Source organism: Cucurbita maxima, unplaced genomic scaffold (assembly GCF_002738345.1).
Source record: "Cucurbita maxima cultivar Rimu unplaced genomic scaffold, Cmax_1.0 Cma_Scf00001, whole genome shotgun sequence".
Classification (NCBI taxonomy): domain Eukaryota; kingdom Viridiplantae; phylum Streptophyta; class Magnoliopsida; order Cucurbitales; family Cucurbitaceae; genus Cucurbita; species Cucurbita maxima.
In genome coordinates, this window is record NW_019272017.1 from 10,069,767 (window position 1) to 10,095,753 (window position 25,987).

At 36.0% G+C, this 25,987-nt stretch overlaps 1 protein-coding gene, 1 long non-coding RNA gene, 1 other non-coding gene and 2 pseudogenes across 7 annotated transcripts in view; 3 read left to right on the forward strand and 2 right to left on the reverse strand.

Annotated features, from left to right (window-relative positions):
- Positions 1-25,987, reverse strand: part of LOC111487991 — a 601,695-nt pseudogene that overhangs the window by 23,958 nt on the left and 551,750 nt on the right.
- The window catches only part of LOC111490157 (NADPH-dependent pterin aldehyde reductase-like), a 49,643-nt gene continuing 34,768 nt past the window's right edge, over positions 11,113-25,987 (reverse strand). The window contains exons 3-5 of one of the 3 annotated variants that reach the window (XM_023138696.1): positions 11,669-11,862; positions 11,425-11,597; positions 11,113-11,323 (exon numbers count right to left, since the gene is read on the reverse strand). In XM_023138696.1, the coding sequence (XP_022994464.1) occupies positions 11,224-11,323; positions 11,425-11,597; positions 11,669-11,862 (467 nt within the window). In that variant the 3' untranslated portion in view covers positions 11,113-11,223. The remainder of the gene's footprint in view (positions 11,324-11,424; positions 11,598-11,668; positions 11,863-25,987) is intronic. The other 2 variants (XM_023138687.1, XM_023138679.1) reach the window with 2 other exon arrangements.
- LOC111490293 lies at positions 17,328-25,620 on the forward strand. 3 transcript variants are annotated; one of them, XR_002719528.1, is made up of 3 exons: positions 17,328-17,415; positions 22,920-23,017; positions 25,252-25,620. It is a non-coding gene; the product is annotated as an uncharacterized LOC111490293 (long non-coding RNA). The 3 variants fall into 3 exon arrangements; XR_002719529.1 differs by having other exon boundaries at positions 22,920-23,002; XR_002719530.1 differs by lacking the exons at positions 22,920-23,017; positions 25,252-25,620 and adding an exon at positions 17,734-17,816.
- LOC111494410 lies at positions 21,211-21,329 on the forward strand. The gene has a single exon (XR_002720179.1). It is a non-coding gene; the product is annotated as a 5S ribosomal RNA (ribosomal RNA).
- Positions 21,542-21,660, forward strand: LOC111494375 (annotated as a pseudogene).

Consider the following 25,987-nt stretch of genomic DNA (forward strand, 5'->3'; position numbering starts at 1 on the left):
TCTATCATATAGTCCTGAAATCTTAAGTCCATGTACTCTCCTCCTTGATCTGATCGAAGTGTTTTAATAGTTTTACCTAATAGATTCTCTACCTCAGTCTTATACTCTGAATTTTTCAAGAGCTTCTAACTTGTGATGCATTAGGTAAAGATAGCTATACCTTGAATAATCATCAATAAAACTAATGAAATATTCATACCCTCCTCGTGCTTTGATATTCATTGGACCACAGAGATCTGTATGCACGAGTTCTAAGGTTTCTTTGGCTTTATAATCTTTTTCGAAAAACGATTCTTTAGTCATTTTACCCTCAAGACAAGACTTACATGGAGGTAAAAAGTTGTTTTCTTACTCATTTAGAAGTCCTCTTTTAACCAATCTCTCGATCCTATTGAGATTAATGTGGCCTAGTCTTAAGTGCCAAAGATAGGTATTAGGAGAAATCTTTTGCCGTTTATGTTGAGTTTCAGCTGTTTTAAACATCTCGGTATTTAAAATGGCTTTTGTTTCGCTCGGTTTTAACATATATAAGTTGTTTTCTAGTTTTGAAGAACAAATATGAATACCTCTTTTGCAAATGAACACTTCATTGATTTCAAAAGATACTTTATACAATTGTTCAAGTTGTCGAAGAGGCCATTTATTTGTGACTGCAATAGAAAGCACAACACGGACAGTGGTAGCTTTGACAACCGGACTGAAAGTGTCAGTGTAGTCAAGACCAGGAACCTGAGTATAACCTTTGGCAACGAGACGAGCCTTGAAACGCTCGACGGATCCATCGGGCAAATATTTAATACGAAACACCCATTTAGAGCCCATGATGTTGGTGTTGGCAGGGCGAGGAACCAAAGTCCAAGTATCATTTTGTTGTAACGCTCGAATTTCTTCATCCATGGCAGCCACCCAAGCAGGATTCTTAGCCCAGATTTGAATCCTTTTGGCTCAGTAGATGCAAGAAGAGCAGAGAGAAGTCCAGATGAGCCCAACATACCAAGATTTGCTGGATGACGAGTCTTGAATATACCAGCTTTGGCGCGTGTGATCATAGGATGAGTGCCCAAAGAAGAGAAATCAACAGGAGGTTCAATAGAGATCGAATTAGAAGTCGAGGGTGGCAAAGTGGAACCTGCAAGAGAAGTATCAACCTGCACAGACTCATCTACAAGGTCAGAACAAATATCACACGGGATGAACTGGATTGAGGAATGTGCGGTGATGAAGTGGTAGGGGGGATGAATCAATATGATGAAGATGTGGTTCCAAGAAATTTGAAATAGGAATAATGGAAAGAGGTTGGGCTTGGGAGCTAGGGATAGCAGGAAAGTGAGTTTCATCAAATTGAGCATGGCAGGTGATATATAGCTTAGTGGTGGCGGGATCAAGACAGCGGAACCCTTTATGAACAGGACTATAACCCAAAAAAATACAAGGAATGCTGCGGGGAGAAAGCTTGTTAGGCATATAATCACGCAAATAAGGATAAACACGACAACTAAAGGGATGAAAATTGTCATAATGTGGAGTGTAACCATAAAGGAGTTCAAAGGGTGACTTACCTCCAAGAAGTGGAGTAGGAAACCGGTTGATAATATAAGCTGCAGTGCTGAAGGCGTCAACCCAAAAACGAGGAGAAAGATGAGAGTGAACGAGAAGAGCCAAGCCAGTCTCAGTCACATGACGATGTTTTCTCTCAACACGACCATTTTGAGCAGGTGTATATGGACAAGAGAGTTGATGGTGGATGCCAGAATTACGTAAATGAGTTTTGAAACAAGTACTAGTAAATTCGGTACCACCATCGCTTTGGAATACCTTGATACGAGAAGAATATTGATTTTCCACAAATTTTTGAAATTGAAGAAAAATATCAAAAAAATCAGATTTAAATTTTAAAGGGTAAAACCAAGTGAATCGAGAATAATCATCAATAAAAATAGCATAATAAAGAAAACCCGAATTTGATTTGACATGAGAAGGACCCCAAAGATCACAATGAATAAGATCTAACACATGAGGCGACCTACGTTCATTGCGGGAATAAGGCAATCGATGACTTTTCGCAAGCTGACAAGTATTACATAATGATGGAGAAGACAATAAAGACGTAAGAGAAAGATGACCTTTTTTATTTAAAAAAGAAATAACAGAATGATTCACATGACCCAAACGAGCATGCCATAAATCATATGAAGCAAGTAAAGATTTGTTTTTAAGGGCTGAAATAAAAGCAGAGTTGCCGCGCTCCAGCACATATAGCCCTCCATCTCTTTTACCAGTTGCCACCACCCTTCCTGTTTGATGATTCTGGATAGTAATAAGATTATTAGTAAATGTAACGGAGAGAGGAAAATCAAACGTTAATTTACTTATGGAAAGAAGATTTTTAGTGAGGTGAGGGACAACCAAGACATCTAATAAGTGAATATTTGGAACAGGAGAAAGAGTACCGGTGTGGGTAATGGGTAGGGATGCACCGTTTCCTACGATCACAGAGTCCTTACCCGTGTAATTTTTAGACTGATCCAGAATTGACGGGTCGACAGTCATATGGGCCGAAGCTCCAGTGTCCAGAAACCAATCAGCAGCATCGGGTCCAGCAATAGAACATGACGTGTTAAAGGCTTCAGCAAGGTGAGCATGAGAAGAATTAGGTCGAACATACCGTTGGTTGCAGCGGTCAGCATAATGGCCCTCTTTGCGGCATATTTGGCAATGAGGTGGTCGACGACTCTGACTTGAGTGAGTTCGTCCTCGATTAGAAGAGTTGTTTTTGTGAGAATAAGAACGACCTCGCTGATTGGTAAAGGAAGCAGGGTGACTTTCATGGGTGCGACCACGATTAGTGGCTGTGAATGTTGTAGGAGTGGAGTCAGAGGACTCAAGGGAGCGCTGGAACAACTCAAAACTTTCAGTTTTAGAGACTAGATCTGCAAAACAGGGGATAGGGGTGAGAGCCATCTGAGCAGTAGAAAAAGCTGAAAATTCGGTGCCGAGTCCACGAAGGAACCAGTGCACTTTATCAATGTCCTCGACGGGTCTGCCAATGGCATGAAGTTGGTCACAAATTTTTTTGAAGGCACAGGCATACTCAGCAACAGGTTTTGTGCCACGTTTCATCAACTGCAAGTCATCCTTGAGTCTCAGTTCACGAGCTTTTGACTGATGGCTGAACGTAGTTTCCAACGCAAGCCAAACATCACGTGCAGTAGAGAGACCAACGATAACAACCATGGCTTCCTCAGTGAGAGAGGAGAGCAGGAGACAGAGAAGTCGTTGATCGGCTACTCTCCATGCCAAATATTTAGGGTTGAATGTTGAGGAGGTTTCTGGTTCAAAGCAAGGTGGTGGAACCATAGTTCCATCGACATAGCCCAGCATGTCTTGACTCTCAAGGAGAGGGAGAAGTTGGCTTTTCCAAAGAAGATAATTGGAAGAAGAAAGTTTGATGGTGATCATATGGATTAGAGTATTGAAAGGAAGAAGATGATAACAAGATTCGGAAGCCATAGAGAAGAAAGGATTAGGGTTGTTAAACCGAAAGGGCTCTGATACCATGTGAATGTTTGATTAATCCACCACACCCAAATGGTGGTAAGAGTTCTCTTATTTATAATCATTTATAGAATACAGAAATAAGGTAAACTACAAATAATAAGGAAATAGCGATAAAAGGAAAGAATAATAAATGAATACAATATATTTGCATTTAATAAAAGGGCAAATATGGTAACCCGTAATGTAAGGCAAATTCTAGATATTTGCCTTATAATGAATGGTCAACTATCCTTAACAGTTCTAATAAACAAGAGATAGATATTATATTTCTTTTCATTTCAAGAACAAAAAGTATATTATCTAATATAACGAATCTATCTCCAAAAAACAACTTTAAATTTTCTACAGATCTTATTGAGACAACCTCTCCTGTTCCAACCCTGAGTGTTATCTCGTCGTCCGCAAGCATTCTCCAGGAGCTAGTTTCCTGGTAAAAAGAACAAATATGATTAGTTGCCCCTGAATCTAGTATCCAAGTTGAGTTGTCATACTCTACTAAACATATTTCTATAACGAGTAAATCATATTTACCTTGTTGTGTCTTTTTGACTTTCTATTCTGCAAGGTATTTCGGGCAATTTCTCTTCCAGTGCCCGTTTTCGTTGCAATGGAAACATTTTCCTTTATCTGCTTTTTGAACCTTGTGTTTGCGGTTAGTAGGAATCTTATTTTTCCCTTTACCGTTCTTCTTCATCAAAACACTTTTAGAAGTTGAAGGTCTAGACTTATTTTTGGAGGACGATCCTCGTAGTAATTTCTTGGAGATAGCAACATTTGCTTCTCCTGTTTGTCCCTTGTTCATTAAGAGGGATTGATAAGTCTGTAGCTCATTGAGAAGAGCAGTCAAGTTATATTCTATTTTGTTCATTACCACATTTGTGCGGAAATGGAAGAAGCTCTTCGAAAGAGACATCATAAGAAAACTGACTTGACTCTTCTCATCAATGACCACTTCATTATCTTCTGTCACATTGAAATGGACCATCATGTCCAGGACATGTTCTCTAACTAAGCTCCCTTCTTTCATACGGCAGTTGTAAATGTATTTTATGGCTTCATGTCTAAGGGAGAAGGACGATTGTCCAAACATCCCTTTTAGAGATTCCATAATCTCTTTAGCAGTACCCATAACATCGTGTTTCTTAGCTAAAACATCAGATATGCTAGCTAGAATGTACACTCGAGCTTTGTCATTTTCCTTTATCCATCTGTCATACGCATCCCGAACTGTTCGATTTGCATTTGAGCTGGGGTTTGGAGAACATTCCCCAGTTAAAACAAACCTTAAATCATCAATTACCAGTATTGTGTTTAGGTTTGATTTCCAAGTTGCGTAATTGTCGCCGTTTAATTTCTCAGAAGCGAGTAATTGTACTATTGAGTTTGTCCAGCTGTGATAAAAGAAAATTCTATTAGTCATTTGACTTAATCCTGTTTAATCCAATCAGTTTTAGCAAATGTAATAATGTACCAAAAAATTATTAATTTGCAACGATACTTTAGTGAGTTAGAGCAACTGCTACCGAGAGGCAGTCAATCACTCATTCACTAAACCAAGATATTCTTGACTTTAAACACTAATCCCAGAATAACTCTTGTTCCTATAGTGTTTTTAGTTATCGCTATTTTGGTCAAGAATATACTAACTCTTAGTAATTCTTCGTAAGTGTGACCCGCCATTTTTCAGACCTCAGAGATCGGTCCCAACAATGCTATGGAATGAATCTCACGGTGTGAATTTTCCAGAGAGCGTAAAAGGAAAACGATGTATCTCACATATCTTTTTCCTCCCACTAAGTATTTTAGACGGTTGGGTGTACTTATTACTTAGGTATATTCCGGCTAATTAAATATAACTTAAGTCTAGGTGATTTTTCTAAAACTTATATCACTTAAGCATGCTCATAAAATTGGGCTAACTAAGCTCAAGTACTGGTCCGATCTCCAGGTAGTAGGTGTTCCATAAACCGTCAACTTAAGTACCTCCAGCCTTAGACAAGATCGTGCCAGGTGAGCTTTCTCGTAACCGCAATTTTGTAAGACATCGACCTATTTTAACTATTCAAATTGATCATGCTCGGTTCTTAACCCTAAGTGAGCATGCACTTATCTTTATTATAGATTTTAACGTCTATCTCGTTTTATGGCGTTGAAAATAACCTATAACATGCATCTAACATGCTCTATATAATAATTATATAATAATCCATTCCATGCAATAATATAACAATTTATATCTATCACTCTTGAAACCCTAAACATGCCTACTATACATTATAACACTTATAACATACTTGGAATGCATGAAACATGCTTAGCCTATAGTGGGATTTTAAATCTATATGACATACTTTATGTAAATACATTTTCTATTTAATTAAAACATACATTCATAATGCATAATTAATTAAACACGCTAAAGTGGATTGGTTTTGGCATTTTAAAACAAGAAATTAACTAAATTATTACATTAATAATTAAAAATAACTTGAACCGCTCCCGAGAATCACAAACTCGGCGAATCAACCCTTAAAAACGTTAAACCAGACCCCAAAGGCAGAAAAAACACTCGAACTGCCTCTTTCATCTTCTTCTTCGGTTCAGCTTGCTATCTCTTCCATTTTTCGGTTCAGCTTGCTATCTCTTCCATCTTCTTCTTAGGCTTATTACAATAATTGTATCAAATGGAAGCATAAAAAAAATGCCAAAACCAAAACCATCCACTTTAGCAACCACAAAATTTCATTAATGAAATGGTACCCACCATGATCAAATTAATGTAAATAAAGTGCCTAAAACTTGCTATGATACCAATTGATGGTGTTAATATAACACATGCGGAAGAAATTTGGATCTTAGGTACTTTTAGAACATCAATTATAGTAAATAACTAGCATATTCATAAGTATTAAAACTTAATGAGTTTGAATACTAACCTTTTGTAGTTCAAATTTCTTTTTCCTCACGAACCGGTTTCGAACCACCACTAGTGTCTTCTCCACTATCCTCTGGCCTTAGAACAGGATTGTGGAATCGGGTGAGTGTCTCAACTTGAGAGGGATTTTGTATATATTAAGAGAGTGTTTGTGAGAGGTTTTTCTCAAGGTTTTTCACCAAGTAGAAGACCTTTCATGTTTTATGATCACTCTATTTATAGAGTCATGTTTGCATGTTCATGCAAAGTTGAGATCACCAAATTTTGACAATCAAAATTTCACTCAAATGTTTGGGATTATGTGGCAAGCATGCTCCTTTCATGTTTTATGATCACTCTATTTATAGAGTCATGTTTGCATGTTATGCAAAGTTGAGATCACCAAATTTTGACAATCAAAATTTCACTCAAATGTTTGGGATTATGTGGCAAGCATGCATGCTTGAGTTAACCAAATTTTGACACTCAAAATTCCACTCAAATTTGTGTGGGGTTTATTTGGCAAGCATGCAAGTTTGGTTAAACCAATTTTGACACCTCAAAATTCCACTAACATTGATTTTTCCATTAAATGAAGTCAACATTTTGACTTTCTTCATTTTGATTCAACAATCAATTTGAATTATTAATTTCAAATTAAAGTAATATTAAATGATTAATTAAACTATTTAATTAATATTTAATATTAATTAAAATATCAATCCCAATTAATTCCGACCCATATTTGATTAAAATATTTAAATCTTATTTAAATATCTCAGATTCTCTCTTTTTGTTTAATTTGTAAATAAAACAAAAATGCGGTTAAATATATCGTATATATGTAGTGCATTCTCCCTAATTTGAATTCGAACACTTCGAACTCACTCGTCACACTGTTTTATGGTTTAATCCGATATGAGCTAGTAGAGGGACCTAATGGACCTATAGATCATGGGCTTCAACGATCCAAGATTAACCGGTTAAACTCATTAACCTTGTTAACCAACATTCGTTAACTACTAGGACATTTCACTATAGCCTAGTAGTTGCACTCCCCTCACTATAGATATATTTTTGTCCATTTGATATAACCATGATTAGTAAGTCGATCATTCACAGGTTGTTCGTAACTAGAGCAGGGTCAATACATCATTTTACCCCTAAAGTTACTTCTTGTTCCTTATGTCTCACTGATCCTCTAATGAACAATTGGTTTGTGGTTCAACCAGTAAACCGAATCCCTCTCAGGCCAATGAGAGGGTGGGGCCCCTTGTTCAAGACCTAGAGTCAGTACTTAAGGGAACTACCTTTCTTCTATTCTTAAAAGTGGGTAGGAGTGAATTCCATCTTGCACCCCACGTCCCCAGCCATTTACCCAGTCTTACCCCTGAAATGGGAGGCCTATTTAGTCGGCGAACTTGTGCCACTCTCATCCATGCAAATCTAAGGATAATTCCGAATAAATAGGAGTTCATGGTTAACTCAGGATTAAGATCGAGTTACCTAGGTCATCGAATAAAAAGAAAATCAGTCTCAATAGTAAACGACATTATAAAGTGATAGTGGTTTTCTTCATGGTCCGATCTTATGCAATACTCATTGCATAGGACGCCCCCACTCACATGTCTCCACATGTACAATTTTAGTGATCACATTGTTTAAATCATATACAAAAGTGGGCCGCATTCATAGTGTCCCTAGAATAAGGTACACAGCCTTATCCTTATACTATAGATCATTTTGACTATATACTTGAACTTGATCAACTCTTATGTCTCTACATATAGTTCAAGTAATCATACTATAGCCATATTGTTCTTAGTTTATTGGATTTAGATTAATGATCGTAAAGTTCACTTTATTCAATAACAATCTTTACTGAATAAACAACCAATAACTTTATTGAAAATAGAATATGTTTTTGTTTACAAACTATGAGTTTTAGGACATAAAACTCAACACCTTCATGACACACTTATTGAACATGTTCATATTGAAAAACCTCCTGGGTATATTGATCCTCGATTTCTCACTCATGTCTGTTTATTAAAGAAGCCCTTTATGGCTTAAAACAAGCTCCTCGAGCCTGGTTTCAGCGTTTCAGCTCATTTCTTCTTACACTTAGTTTTTCTTACAATCGTGCTGGCACATCCCTTTTTGTCTTTCATCAACAATCTAATCGTATCTATCTAGTTCTTTATGTTGATGATATTATTGTTACCAGCAACAACCCATCTCTTCTTGACAGCTTTACTCAATTACTTTCTTGGTCTTGAAGCTTCACCTACTTCTTATGGTCTCTTTATTAATCAGTTAAAATATGCTCAAGATATTCATACTCGTGCTTAGTTGCTCGATAGCGAACAAGTCCACACCCCATGGTTGTTTCTCAACACCAGATTGCTAATGAATCTTCTTTCTCTAAACCTACTCTCTATTGATCTCTTATTGGGGCTTTTCAGTACTTGACCATTACATGCCCAGATATTGCCTATGCCATTCACTCAATTTTTGCATGTCTCTACTGCAGATCACTTTCTTGTTGTCAAACGTATTTTTTGCAATATTAAGGAAACACTCCATTTTGGCATTACCTTTCGTCCATCCACTATTTTTAGTATGCGGGTGGTTTATTCGGATGCTGACTGGGCTGGTTGTCTCGATACTTGTCATTGTACATCCAACTATTCCATTTATCTTGGTAACAATCTCATTTCTTGAAGTGCCAAGAAGCAACCTACTGTCTCATGCTTCAGCTGTGAATCTGAGTATCGTGATCTTGCCATGAGTGCTGCTCAACTCCTTTGGCCTATGCATGACCTCAATCAATCCTATTCCACAGTAGCCCTTACTCTTATGTGACAATAAAAAAGCTATATTTTTTCATAGCTCTAATCTCGTTTCTCACATGCAAGCCAAACATGTTGAATTAGATTATCATTTCCTTCAGAAACTTGTGGATGGCAAATTTTGCACACAATATGTACTTTCCCATCTCCAAGTTGCTGACATCTTCACAAAGTTCTTCTCGACCTCTCTTTAAATTTTTCAGATCAAAGTTTCATGTTCATTAAAATCCGACGCTCAGTTTTCGCGGGGGGTAGTGTTAGATAAGTCCTTAGGTTGAAAATCATTCCTAGTTTTTAGTAACTATTTTTCTGTTAAACCCACACAATTAAAGTGAATGGGAAGTCCACCTCGAGTCGAAGCAAAATACTATCTCTCTCTTCAGATGTAATTTGTTATTTAAATATCACAAATGAATGAGAAATAAATCATCGGTTCTTCAGCGAAATACTATCTCTCGCTTTTGTTTTTATGTTATTTTCTTTTTTCAAGATTTTTCCTTTGGCTTTTTCCTCGTCAATGATTTCCTCCTCGGTCAAAAAAGTAGGGAGTGTTGAGGATATTTAACCTTGAAGTATGGTTTACAATATGTATCATATTTGACCCTTTATTATAGGCAAATGTCTTATATGATTGAGAATATTTAGTCTTCTATTATTGTTGACCATAGGTATGACCATTTATTATAGGCAAATATCTTGTATTCATTTATTGCTCTTTCCATTTTCTTTGTAGTTCATTAGATTCGGTAAATTATTATAAATAGAGAACTTTCACCACCATTTAGGTGCGGTGGTTTTTGCAAATATTCTCATATACCACTTTGAATGTAAGAAACCTTGGGTATAGGCTTCAGATTGTATAACAGGGAACACACGAAGCCCTGAATATAGGTTTAGACTATATCACTAGGAACGTGTGAAGTCTTGGACGTAGGTTTAGACTATAGCTTGAAATTTATGAAGCCTTGCACACAATTGTCAAGTTTATGTCTCGTACCATAAATCATATGGGAGTGTCTTAGAGAATATAACGAGAAGCAAGAACAAGAACTAAAAACAAGAACCTATAACAAAACTAAGGACAAAGACAAAAACTAAGAACTAAGGATGAGAACTAGAACATGAATCAAGATTCAAGTTCATGAGACTAAGGACCCATAACCATAGAACTAGAGTCTTTAGATCAGAACCAAGGTTAAGCTCTCAGAACCCAGAACAAAGGTCTTTGGGCTAGGTCAATAAGAAATCAGAGCCCTAAGAACAGAATCTAAGGGCATAAGTTATCAGGACAAGAAGAAGAACCATTAAAAAAAGAGTACGGTACCCTAGCATTCTAAAGATATAATTTAGAGCCTACAAATAGACTAATTAAACCGTCTTTATCCTCGTCTCCTTTTTCTCATGTTTTTAGATGACAAAAAGGAGTTGGTTGAGGTTAGAAGCACATTAGGAGTAGGTGTGTACAAAGCCATATTGTGTTTTAACTACTTTAATATTTCAAATTGTCGTATTTACCGAGCAAGTATTCAAAGTTTAACTTAGATTTGTAAATAAAATGTATTTAAGTTTTGTTTTAAAAGCAAAAAAAATTTACCTTTCTTTTTACTCGATCTTTGATGTTTTTCAAATTTTCAATAAGTAGAAACTCGTGAAAATTAGAATGTGATAGTAATTTTCATTTATAACGTTTATTTCTTTCATTTTTCGATTAACTGAATATTGCAAACCTTTTTTCCTTTTCTTGAAGATATATATATCCATGTGTATCCATATATAAATACGTGTAAATGTATATAATATGTTTATGATATATGGAAATAGAAATGAGACTACTGTTGCATAGGTAATAGCCTTATTGCTTAAAATTCTACAATACGAAATATACGTATAAAGAGAAAATTACTCAGAATTGGGAAAAGTGCCTGGATCTTCAACGGTGAGAGATGCTCCATTGTCTAGTGGAGTAAGATTAAGAATCATGGTGGCTGCTTTGGAAGCCCTTCAACAACAATAAAATCAAATATGCAAATGCGTTGAAGTCTTAAAACAACCTTGAACCTGCTTACCAATTGTGTTAAACTGAAATATTAGGTTTCTTACCAATGTTGAGGCGATTGATATTGAAGAGCAATATCACCGACAAAAGAGACAAGCATGTCGGTATATATGATGCCCGGATCTAAGCTCACAATTGCCATTCCCTCCGGGACATCTTTTGCCGTGGCTTTGCTTAGTCCTTCAACCGCCCATTTTGATGCACAATATGGTGAACACTGCAAAATACAAGGAGTATTAGTTAACAAACTTAAATAACTCTTCCTAGTTTAGTTTCATTAATAAATACCTGTTGTTGTGCAGTTCTCCCCAAAATTGAAGACATGTTGATGATAATCCCTTGGTTGCTAGAAATCATAAGAGGAATGAAATGACGCATAACATTGGCTATTCCTTTCACGTTGGTATCAATCACATTATCAAATTCTTGTGCATCCACCTCCCACATTTTACCATTTTTATTAAACAAAGCTGAATTATTCACTGTCAATCATATGCACAAATCCTTTAGCTATTATTATTATTATTATTTATTATTATTATTATTATTATTATTATTATTTATTATTATTTATTATTATTATTTATTATTTATTATTATTATTATTATTATTATTATTATTATTATTATTATTATTATTATTATCTTTAAATAGAATACAAGCTATCAACTAATATCTGCCCATAAAAAAAATATAGATTAATTAAATATTGATAATAAAATAAAATATATTATAAATCAAATCATAAAAGAAAGAATATTAAGATATAATATCTAAAGAAATATTTCATAAGTCATATATTCTCTGAATATTATATGTCAACGTATTGTTAAAGAGTTTAAACAAAAAGAAAGTGAAATACCAATGATATTTGGAACAAATTCCTTTTCTACAATGGCTCTTGCAAATTCTTCAACTTTGGTGTTGGATCTCTGCAAAATTCTATAAGTTTTATGAATAACCCAAAAGGTGAGATTAAAAAAAGAAGAAGTATTTGCAAACCACGTCAAGGTTGAAGAGGAAATGGTTTGTGGAAGATAGCTTAGCAAGCTCCAATTGAAGGGAATCAAGTTGAGTTTGATTGCGTGAGCAGCCAATAATGGTATGCCCACGGTTGGCTAGCTCCAACGCCAAAGCTCTTCCTAATTGTTAAGGATATTTAGTAATAAATTATAGTTTACCATATATATTATATTTGATATTTTATTATAAGACAAATATTAGATATTTGTCTTATTACCATAGGTATGTTTCCATTTATTGTTATTTCCATTTATTAGTATTTCCAATCCTTGTAATTTATTTGATTATAAATAAGATAACTTTCACACCATTTAGGTGTGGTGGATTAATCAAACATTCACATGGTATCAGAGCCCTCTCGGTTTAACCCCGATCCTTTTCTTTCAATGGCTTTTGAATTCTCTAATCTTCTTCTCCACCACCCCTGCTGGTTTTGACGCCGCAGGGGCAGTCTTCATGGCTGCCGTAGTCGGAGCCGATTGATTACTCTTCGGCTCCACCTTATTGACCTCCAAATCACCTTTCGTCATACTCTGTACATACAACCTCACCTTTTCCAACCCAATCGGTTTTCCCCTTGGCCAATATAGTCTCTCTCATTTTCTTCCCAATCAACCTTCATCCTTCACATAAACCCTAACCTAAACCTATCAACCTTTTGCAAAGATTTACCTTAGAAATCTGGGTGCCGCACTGGCCTATTCGCCAACCAAGTTGTCGCCGCCTTTCCTGCCAAAATTGGCTTCTTCGCCCGATGAGGCGACTCTTCCGACTGCCCTTCTCGCCAAAATTGGCTCCTTCGCCCAATGTGGCGACTCTTCCGGCTTCAACATTGCCTTTGTCCCTTGCTCTAGGTTTCCCCTTCTACTTCTTGGGGTTAGAAATATTCTCACTAAAGCCAAAGCAGCATCGTCGCTAAGCGACAATCCCTCTTCATGGGTTAGACATATTCTCGCCGAAGCCAAGGCAGCATCGCTGCTAAGCGGCGATCCCTCTGCAATTTTTGATGGCCAAGAACCGGGTTGTTAGCATCTTCATGAAAAGTGTTTCTCAACCTCTTTGAATTTTTCATATTCAAGCTTCACGTTCGTTTAAATCCGACGCTTAGCTTGCGGTGGGGTGTTAAGGATATTTAGTAATAAATTATAGTTTACCATATATATTATATTTGATATTTTATTATAAGACAAATATTAGATATTTGTCTTATTACCATAGGTATGTTTCCATTTATTGTTATTTCCATTTATTAGTATTTCCAATCCTTGTAATTTATTTGATTATAAATAAGATAACTTTCACACCATTTAGGTGTGGTGGATTAATCAAACATTAACACTAATCCTTTGCTAACGCCAGTTATCAACACCTTCCTAGGAGTGGTGGCCATTTTAGTGTTGGGTTTTGGGTTTTGGGTTTCTTAGAGACACTTGTATAGAATGATGAGAGTTTGAATGTTTAGGAGATAAGGTTCGGTTGGTGGTTAAAGATGTCTAGGAGATAAGGTTTTAAGTTTCCAAGAAAGAGATAGGAGGGAAAAAAGGCCATTTGGGCCCACATACTGATCGAATAAGAGAGCGGTGGAGAGAGACATCAGGCAATGGTCTCTCTGTTTTGGCAGAGAGCATCAAAATTTGATTTTTGATTATGGCGCTTACCAATAATACAGATAGAACCGACAATTTACCTAAGAGCTTCCTCTTCCTCTTTGAAAGAGAAGTGGTCATGTTTATGACTTGCTTTTTGAGATGACTAAAGGACAAGATAAAAGAAAATAAAATAAAGTAGAATAAAACATAATATAAAATACAATCGACCCCCTTTAGTTTTTCATCCAATTAAACCCCTTTCTAGACGATTCTCACCAAATTCTCAATGGTTCCAGAATAATACTATAGAAAATTCGGAGGAAATTAAGTACCGAAAGTTCAAGAAATATGATCCCGAACACCTGACAAGAGGTAAGTAGCTACCTTGGACTTTTCTCTAAAATTAATGGTAGGAATCGCTTGGATTTCTATATGAACCCTAAATCAAGAATGAATTAAGGTTATATAAAAAAAAAAATAAAAAAGTTAAAAAAAAATCCAAAGAACCGTGAGTTACGACCCTGAACTAGTCAAAGTGCTCGGGATTTAGGTAGCGTTAAAATAACCCGGTAAATGAACTTTGCTGCTTATGAAATTTTAATGTTGTGCATATTATGGCATGTTGAAATTACATAGGAAATTTGGTGTTCGGAAGATACGGTGAAAAATGACCCTAATGAGCTTGGATATCATGATAAGCTTAAATAGAGAAAAGAAAAAGATTAGTCAAAATTCCCTAAACCTTGCATCACCACCTAAAGAAACCCAACGATTCTTTAAGAACGGGAAAAGTACACCCTATGGAAGGACACCTTTCACTTGTAGTAGTTCGAAAGGCGATACTAGCAGAGATGATTTGAGCTTCTGAAATAAATGGATGGTTGGACGGAGAACTCAATCTACACCATTTAATTAGATAATTTAAAACATTGAAAAAAATAATTAATGGAATTCTTAATTTAAAGTTAACTGCTTGCAAAGTAAATGATATACTCATACAAATTATTTTAACATTTCTTTTTAGATAGACATGTTGCAAAACGGAGATGATGGCGTGGACGAGCTAGTAATTTTAGACATCTTGTTTACACTCGAGTATTTTATGGGTTAAAACTTTATGTTCCTTATTTTGAACTTTTTCATGGTTAAGTATACTTTCGTTCGGTTATATTACATTATTGTAAATTATGTGAATTTTGGATTGTCACGGCCAAATTTTTTAGTTTTTCGAACCTCGGATTTTGATTTAAAATTCAAAAATCAAAAGAAAATAAAGAAAGAGTAAAATAAAATAAAAGATGAAAATAGGATAAAATTTAAATCGAAACACGTGTCAAGACGTAAAAGCTAGGAGTAGTTTTGGACCGTGGTCAGTAAGTGAGGTCTATTTTTCAATCCATTCAACAATAGTTGACTTTATTACCCTTAATTTTACTTGAAATAAGACCTACCAGAGAAATTTTAGAAATTTTATATCTCCTACCACTCCATAAACTTTAGGCTTCATCAATGTAACCACATGAACTTTAGGCATCATCTATGTAACTACTTCAACTCTAAACAAGTAATACTTGTAAGGAGCATTGGGACATGCTTGTTGTCATTTATGCCCTAAACCCTCATAATTAATTATTTAGTTTTTAACAATAATTTTGTTATTTTATTTGTAACTTAATTGTTATCAATGGTATGAAAATTCAAAGTTATTAATGTAATCTTGAATAGTATGTGGTTGACATACAAGATAATCGTGTTCAAGTAATGACCTAGAGAGTCTATAGTATATGGATAAGATTGGGTGCCTTATCATGGTAACACTATTGATATGATTCACTTCTTAATCGTTACAAATGATTTGATCTAAATCATTCATGTGGAGACATGGAAGTGGGAGTATCATACACAATGAGTTTGTCTAAGACTGAACCAAGAAAAATTTAATCTCTCTTTATAAATCCATTAATTGAGAAGATTAATATTTCACATGTTGATCATAGGCGACTCGATCTTAATGTTGAGTGGGTTATGAACTCCTGCATGTGAAGGCTTGTCCTTTAATTTACATGGGTGATAATGGCTCTTTTAGCCGATTCAATATGCCTACCATTTGGGGACTTGACCTAATAGGGAGTTGGGAACATAATATCATAAGATAGAATTCCCTCCTTTCCAGGAAAGTAGATGAGTTGTTCTCTTAAGTACTGATTCCGGGACTTGAACAATGGAGCCCCATCCTCTCATTATCCCAAGAGGGACTTGGTTTATGATTGGATCATAAACAACTATTCATTAGAGAATCAGTGGTACTTAAGGTGAAAGATGTAATTGCAAGGGTAAAACGGACTTTTAACCCAGCTGTAATTATGAACAACTCGTGAAAGATCGACTTGCTTGTAATGGTTATATAAATAGACATAACTTGTCCTGCAGTGCATAAGAGTGAACTCTAGGTCTATAGTGGAGTGACCTATAGTTACTTAAATGGAAATTGATTAATTAAAGAGTTTAATTAATTAATTTTATATCATTGGAGCTTATAATGTGTAGGTCCATAATTTTCTTACTAGCTCATAATAACATTAAAAGGTTCAATTTATTTGAAAGAAAATTTGAAGAGTTCAAATTGATAAAATAAATTTAATTTCAAATGTCAAATTAATATTTAATATATTAAATATATTAAATAAATAGAAAAATATATTTACTTTCAAGTGTTCAAATTAATATTTAATATATTAGATAGGTTAAATATAAATGAAAAAAAAAATATTAATTTGAAGGGTTCAAACTAATATTTAATATATTAGATATATTAAAAAGAAAAAAATTATTTATTGTATTTGATACCATTAAATTTTAAAACAATTTATGTATTTTGATACATTAAATAAAAATATATTTGAAATTTGAATGAGATTCAAATTAGTTAAATATATGTTATGATAGCTTATATATCTAAATATGAATTTTACAAGGTATTATATCTAATATATTAAATATGCAAATATATTATTTGGCAAAAATTCTCTAAGAATCCCTATAAATAGGATATTCGGGTGGAGCCAAAGACGTACTAACCTCTTCCACTTTCTCTTGAGAATGAAATTACGTCTACAGAGAATTCTCGAAACTATTCTTCTCCCAATCCCTTTGCGATTTTCTTTCAAGAGACTCCCACAAGTTTTGCCTTGTGTTCGAATCATAACAAGGAATAACTTGTGGAATATGAAGAATGTTTGCATGGTTGGAATACTTCAAGAAGTCTTGCAAGCTACGGTTTCTACAAAGGTAGAGTTCTTGCTCTCGTATTTATTGTCTTTCTTTTAATTTTTAATAAAATCAAAACGGACTTGTGGAATATGAAGAACGTTTGCATGGTTGGAATACTTCAAGAAATCTTGTAAGCAACAGTTTCTACAAAGGTAGAGTTCTTGCTCTCAAATTTATTGTCTTTCTTTTATTTTTTAATAAAATCAAAATGGTTTCCAATGCTTCCGTTACGTGGATGAAGAGTTCATTCCTTCAATTGTATTAAAGCTTATTGATTTTTATTTTGAACTAAAAGTTGTATGGTGGGTAATTTATTTAAAATCATATATGTGATATATGCAATTTTGATTTTTCAAAATTGCTTGTTTTGGCATATTGGTGTGGTATTAGATTTATAGACAAATGTATACCCTTATGAGTTATGTTTTAGCATATTGTATTGATTGTTTGGCATATTGGTGTGGAATTAGATCTCAAACACTAATTTTATGAGATTTTGAATGGTTCCAAAGGGAAAGATCTCGAACCCTATGGTGGGTAATTTATTTAAAATCATATACGTGATATATGCAATTTTGAGTTTTCAAAATTGATTGTTTTGGCATATTGGTGTGGTATTAGATTGACTTTGTTAGACAATTGTATACCCTTATGAGTTATGTTTTGGCATATTGTGATAGTTTTGGCACATTGGTGTGGTATTTAGATTTACTGTTTTGTTAGACAAATGTTTACCCTTATGAGTTATGTTTGGCATATTGTATTGATTGTTTTGGCATATTGGTTTGGTATTAGATCTCAAACACTTGAGATTTGAAATGGTTCCAAAGGGAAAGGTCTCGAACCCTATGGTTCCAAAGGGAAAGATCCCGAACCCTATGGTTCCAAAAGGGAAAGATCTCGTTCCAACAGGGAGAGATCTCAAACCCTAACTTTATGGTTCCAACAGGCAAAGATCTCAAACCCTAAGAACATAGAAAGATCTCAAACCCTAACTTTATGGTTCCAACCGGCAAAGATCTCAAACCGTAAGAAAATGGAAAGATCTCAAACTCTAACTTTATGGTTCCAAGAGGCAAAGATCTCAAACCTTAAGAAAATGGAAAGATCTCAAACCCTAACTTTATGGTTCCAAGAGGCAAAGATCTCAAACCCTAACTTTACGATACCAACCGGCAAAGATCTTAAACCTTAATTTTATGGTTCCAACCGGGAAACATCTCAAACCTTAATTTTATGGTTCAGAAACATCTCAAACCCTAATTTTATGGTTCAGAAACATCTCAAACCCTAATTTTTTTGGATTTTATCTTTCGGGAAAGATCTCAAATCCTAATTGGATTAGATTTTATCTTTCCAAAGGGAAAGATCTTCTACCTTCTCTTTGGCTCGACAATCGCTCGCATAATGACCCATTCTGCCACAATTGTAACAACTGTCGGAGTTACAATCATTCGCGTAATGACCATATTTTTTACATTTAAAGCACTGAATGTTGCAATTGTATCCTTGACCGCACTCTCTTTCCCACCATTGAAGCTCTCTCCCTTTGAGCTCAGGCTCTTTGTTATTCTATTGTTCATCCTTCTTCAATTTTATCATCTCCAATACCACGATTTGGCCAAATTTGTTGCGTATCACTTCATTTCTAACAACTTCCACTACCTCACGACTTTCTCTTTCGCACCGCCATATTTTTTACATTTAAAGCACTGGATGTTGCAATTGTATCCTTGACCGCACTCTCTTTCCCACCATTGAAGCTCTCTCCCTTTGAGCTCAGGCTCTTTGTTATTCGGTTGTTCATCCTTCTTCGATTTTATCATCTCCGATACCACGATTTGGCCAAATTCGCTACGTATCACTTCATTTCTAACAACTTCCACTACCTCACGACTTTCGCCAATGTCTTTCGCACCGCCTCTCCTTTTCTGCTCGGCTCTTCGTTTTGAGCCATCAAGAAGATGCCTCCATTTGTTGTGTCATCCAAGGCTAGGTTGATGGTTTCTTCCACCTTCTCTTTGGCTCGACAATCTGTCGCATAGTGACCCATTCTGCCACAATTGTAACATCTGTCGGAGTTACAATCATTCACGTAATGACCATATTTTTTACATTTAAAACACTAGATGTTGGAATTGTATCCTTGACCGCGCCCATGAATACGTCCTCTTCCATGCCAATTTGCTTGGCTCGATAGTCTCTTCTCCTGGTAGTTTTCTTCGTGACTGTTACCTTGACCACCTTGACCATTTTCACGGCTTACATGACCTCTACTTCGAAAATTTTGTTAGTAGAGTACTTTTTCATCCTTTATTGAGGCCTTTGTCTGAAGCGCATGATCGACTGGTTCCTCCTTTTTCTTACGTTGCTTGTGTGCCTCGAGAGAATCGACAAGCTCATCGACTGTGAACTTCGCTAGGTTCTTCTACTCTTCTATTGCACATACGACATTCTCGAAGTTGCCTGTTAACGATTTCAAGATTTTCTCCACAACCCGCGTCTCGGGTAACATTTCTCCGTTTTGATTTAGCTGATTCGCCATGGTCTGTAAACGTGTAATGTACTCAGATACATTTTCTGACTCCATCTTCATGCTCGCCAACTCGTCATGCAGAGTCTGGAGACGCACTAGCTTGACTCGGTCGGTTCCTTTAAACACATTTTCTAGAGTGCCCCACGCTTCTTTTGAAGTAGTTGCCCTTGCAATCTTCTCAAAGCCCAACTCGTCAATAGCCCGAAACAGCATGTATAATGCTGCTTTATTCTTTGACCGTAATTCCTTTAGCGCCTTGTTTTGCGCCACCGTATAACCCGTGGTATCAATCTTCTTTGAAACCGTCTTCGACCACCTCCCATGCGTCTTGCGAACTGAAAAAGAGCTTTCATTTGGATGCTCCAATTCTCGTAGTTTGTCTTCGTCAATCGTGGTAGCGGCATTTGTCTCATCATGTTCGCCATCGACTCTGATGCCAATTTGTAGAAAATAATTTGCTATAATACCAATTTGTAGAAAAATAAAGCCGCTCCGATACCAACTTGAGAGAAAAAATGCTCGCTCTGAATCTAACTTGTTTAGATAACTCTCACGAAACTTTAAAGTGGGGTGTCGAAAAGGGAGAGACAAGGAGACAAAGAAGTTCTCAAGGTTTTTTTGTATTACACATTAACTTAGACAAGTTTGATGTGTTGCTCTCCTTGCTCACTGTTGTTCTTTGTTGTTCTCACTTGTTCTTTTCTCTTGCTTTTACAACCACAGGTAAAGCCCTTTTATAGATTTTCATAAGGCTAAGTTTAGCTCATTACTTTTCTCTCCCATAAACCATAATTGTCCTCACTTTTCTCTCTCATAAGCCATTTGTATCTTAAATTCAATAATGGCAAAAAAAAAAAAAAAAAAGAAAGGTTCTCTCCTAATCTCAAACCCTCATTTTATGGTTACAACGGTAAAGATTTCAAACCTAATTTTATGATTACAAAGTAAAAGATCTCTAATTCTAATTTTATGGTTATCTCAAACCCTAATTTTATGGGAAGATCTCCAATACTAATTTTATGGTTATCTGAACCCTAATTTTCCATTCCAAAATGGAAGGATCTCAAACCTAATTTTATTGTACCTTTTTTATTTCTATTTCAATTTCTCCCCTTTTTTTTATTCCTTTCTTTACAAATAGCAACCGCCCCCACTCACAAGCTAACGCCCATAACGTTTCTTCTCCCCGACGTGTCCACGTGGGCCCTGCCGACCGTTTCGAACACGTGTGTGCACCCACCGACGCCTCGATCATGTCGTCCCTGCTCGCAAGCTAACGCCCATAACGTTTCTTCTCCCCGACGTGTCCACGTGGGCCCCGCTGACCGTTTCGAACACGTGCGTGCACCCACCGTCGCCTCGATCATGTCGCCCCGCATGCGTTAAGTGCAATTTGTGCGCATTGCATGTCGGGTGCGATCATACCAGCACTAATGCACTGGATCCCATCAGAACTCTGCAGACAAGCATGCTTAGGCGAGAGTAGTACTAAGTTGGGGAACCACTTGGGAAGTCCTCGTGTTGCACCCTTTTTTTATTTCTTCAATTTCTCCCCGTTCTTTTCTTCCTTTCTTTAAAAATGGCAACTGTCCCCGCTCGCACGCTCACGCCCATCGCGTTTCTTCTCCTCCGACGTGTCTGTGCGGGTCCCGCCGGTCGTTCCGAGCACGTGCGTGCACCCACCGTCACCTCGATCATGCCGCCCCGCATGCGTTAAATGCAATTTGTGCGCATTCCATATCGGGTGCGATCATACTATCACTAATGCATTGGATCCCATCAGAACTCAGCAGTCAAGTGTGCTTGGGCGAGAGTAGTATTAAGTTGGGTGAGCACTTGGGACGTCCTCGTGTTGCACCCCTTCTTTAGCCCCCGCTCACGCCCATCACATTTCTTCTACTGGCCGTTCCGAGTACGTGCGTGCACCCACCGTTGCCTTGATCAAAGCATGCTTGGGCGTGAGTAGTCCCTCCAAACCTCTTTTCTGATTATTTATGTAAATGGTGATTGCTCGTGGATTAAATGGACAGTTATACTTGCATGGGCATTGAGCTCAAAAAGTGCTTGGTTGAGATCTCAAAGAGGTGAAATGTGGAAGAAAAATTTTGTGTAAGCAAAATTTAAGGTCAAAACGGCCATATTTTTGGATGAAAGGTTGGGCAAGCCCCTTCAGCGTGTAGATCTCAAAAAGTTACATAAAATAAAAAAAAAAAAATCATCTAATTTGATTAATTGAGGTCAAAGTTATGATGTTTTAAAGTTTCAACTTAACTCTAAGATAATATTGAGAGCATTAAAGGTCTCGATGCACTAAAATTTTTGTTTGCTCGTAACCACGATGTTATAGGTTGTGGAAAAATGTATGAAAATGAGTACTCATACAGCAAAAACAAGGTTGTATCGAAGAATATATGTTGTCCGAAATGTTTACTCTCTGCTGTACAGGTTTGATTTCTTGGCTTAAAAATTCGCAATTCGCAATCAAGTACCCTCTTAGAGCAAAGTAAGATGCAAAACGGAGCCGCGATATAGACGGTAGTTTTGAAGTTATAGTGTACCTAACGAATAATATATACTATGTAGGATTTTTTTTGCATACACTTACTACTAATGTACTTATATATCATCAGAAGCATAACATCAAATTCCCTTTTTACTCTTTTTTATTTAAATTTTTTAAGATTCAGAAAAATATTTATCGACTAGCCACTCAATCTAAATGAGAACCTACAAAATGGTGCAAAGTATTAGATTTTCTCTATATACCCAAACATAAAATATGGCTTAACCTGGAGTAATATGAAACTCTATCTTATACTATGTTATACAGCTCAATTTCTTAGTCATGTTTTATTTTATTAGATTACTTTTCTCAGTAGAACTTACAATTTGATGGGATCTACTTTTCCTAAACACATGAGAGCATATCATGTTTTAAGAACTTAGAATCCATAATTTAGAACTTTAGGGAGAATGTCTTCCGAATAAACTCATGCTTATGACTTATGGTTCGGTTGAGAGTATGATATCCTGACATTAGCCATGGACAATATTAAGACCCTAAAATTAGGCTACTTGATTGAGTTTTATATACATTCTAATATTTACCTGTTTTTCAAGTAATGACTACACACTAGTCAAGGAGAGAGTAGATATGAAGCTGATGCCATAGAGAGACAACCTAATGTCGATATTCTCCAATGGTTTTGTATCTTTTTGTATGTGTGTATTTGTGTTTATTTATATGTTTTAAATTTGTTGAGTCTTTGTTTTAAAAAGATAAAAAATTAAAAAAAAAATTACTATATTTTGACTTACTCGAGTCAACCTACGTCATCATTCGTGCGGTAAACAACTCAAAACATGGATCGTGATAGATTGGTATCAGACATGCCCTACCACGACTAAGTAAATATGCCAATAAGTACTTTAGTAGGTTAATATAAGTTTAAGTATTCTCTTAAATTTTAAGGACTTTGGTTTAACTATTTTTGGGCTACTTGTTCAAGTTAGACCTATGATGACATTTGAGGTACCTAAAAACAATCATAAATTTTCTTATCCCTTTCATTTTGCATTTTGACTTGTTGATAACCTTTGCTGCTTCCGAAAGCCGTCTTGGAGTGGATAAAAAGAAAAAAGATAAGCCTGCCTTACGCCCCGTTCCTCCCAAAAGGTCAGTTCAAGCACACAGCCTGAACTACGACTTTAAGCTATCTTTCATGATAGATCATGGTGTCAAGAAGAAGGGCACCAACTACTAGGATCATCGGAGGAAGAGGAAGAGGTAGAAAGTAAGCCTTTGAAAATTTCATTGAACGGTCACTCGAGGTAGAGATTCCCTAGAACTAAGTACAAAACACAAAGATACAAACCCAATAAGAGCCTATTCCCAATCAGGTTGCACCTCCCGTCTAGCCAACTATCACATTCACTTTGGAGGCCTTGTAGTCCTTCACGAGGATGATGATGGAAACTCAACAAGCATGGTAGTGCATGCTATCTAAGCTAGCCAAGTATCACACTCTCCTAGTGAGTTTCAAGGGACCACGAAAGAGTCATAATTCTTAAGAGATTTTAAGAAGTTCGATTCACCAACGTTTGATAGAGACAAGGTAGATCTCGTGGTAGTGAGGTATAGCTAGAAGCAATAGAAACAACCTTTAAATACATTTATTGCATAAAAATCTACCAGGTTCACTATGTCACTTATAAGTTAAAGGGCAGATGCACGATTTTTGTGCCATGCACCAAAACTAGGAGGAGTTCCTAAGCCTCAAACACGAAAGTAAAACATTGGAAGAGTATGCCTGAAGTTCACTAGGTTATACCAGTTCACGTCAGAACTAATTAATACAAAAAAGAAGAATATCTTTCATTTCATTACGGGTTTAAGGGAGGACATCCAAGGACCGATGGCGGTCCGTACATCCGGTGACTATGCCACCATGCACCATTAGAAAATTAAAAAAACAAAAAGTGTAGTAGGTCCTCTCCAGGCAAAAGATGAAGCTAAATAGAAACTCCTCCTAGTCTAACAAGCAGCCATAGAAGAAATTAGACAACAGAAAGACGCCACAAAAGGAGAAACTCCTATTCCTTAGGAGTAAGAAGAAGCACGAAGGGTACTTCTTAGTCAGAATGAACACATACTTAGTGTGGCATGGAGGGCCACATGATCACAAATTGCACATACAAGAGAGATTAGGGTAATAGACTTGCGTGTCAAAACTAGAATTAGCAGCAATAAAAGAACCAGAGCCAATGACGTAGAGGAACACCACAACAAGGACAAGCTATTGCACACATGCTACTACGACCATGAGGGCAAACGACCCCAACACGATAGTCATAGGGACCTTACCTATCCTCGGCTACTTCACATAGGTACTTTTTGATTCAAGCTATACGCACTCATTTATATCAAAGGCCTTTGTTAAGTAAGCCATATTAGAAATAGAGCATTTATATATCCCAATCATGGTATCCACACCTACGGTGACAAATTTATTAGCCATGCAAAAAGTTCATTTCGACAAGATAGTGATTACAAGAAGGATCATAGACGTGACGTTGATTGTCCTAGATATGAGTGACTTTGACGTCATCGTAAGAATGTAATGGCTTGTTCATAACTATGCCTATATTGGTGTCGAGCAAGAGAAACGAATATCAAATCTGCATTACGAGAAGGCTTTAAGTACAAAGGGGAGTATGCTAGAAGTACCTCGTAGGCCATTGATCGCTTATGAAGGTATATAATAAAATGGTGTAAAATTCACAAGAAGAAGTGCAAATATCCACTATCACAAGTAGCAAGTAATAAGTAAATTATCGATGGCATAGAGAACCTATTTTGTTTAGTTACTTTTGTTGCTGACAATTAAGTGATTTTTTAGTATCATTCAAATGTTGTTGATGAGCTTAAACTATTTGAACAAAATTTATGCAGAGTGTGAATTACGGTAGAAAAATAGAGAGCTATGAGAAAATCAATGACAATGAGGAAGGTTCCGTCTCGAGAGTTTAAATAGATAAGTTGTTGAAATTTGTGGTGGATTTTATCTCCTTTTGATAAATTCTCAAGTGCTCTTTTGAGGGTCATGCATGATGATTACTTTCATAATTGTTTTGTAATTTCTATTAACAAGAATTATTCCAAACACTTCAATTACCTTCCAGTATCCATGCAATGAAACTAGAGTATTAAAGAGAATTTTTTGCTCTCTTCTTTCGAATAAGAGAAGAACCATGTATCTAAAGTAGCCAACTAAACAAATTTGAAAATCACTAATAGCAACTTTTTATTTAACAAACTAAAAATTACACCGTTAACATACTTAAACTACATAAACTCTCCCGCTTCCCTTATAAGGTTTAGCTCTCCATATACACTTATTTAAAGAGATAGATCATCATTTTAATCATGTAAAATTCATAGAATAAGAAAAGAGAGTAAATGATTAGAGAGTTATCAAACTTTGTTGTTGTTCTTCACTTGAATTCCCCTTCGTTGAGCTCTCTCATCCACCTCTTCGTCTTAATCTATCCTTCTTGATATTCTTTTCCTTCGGCTATCAACAACGGCTGAATTATGATTCTTCTTCCTCATTTTCTCTTATTTTTATAGTAGCATAACGGTGTCTTTTCTGTTTTTCTCCTTTAGTGGCTCTCATCTTTAAGTAAAT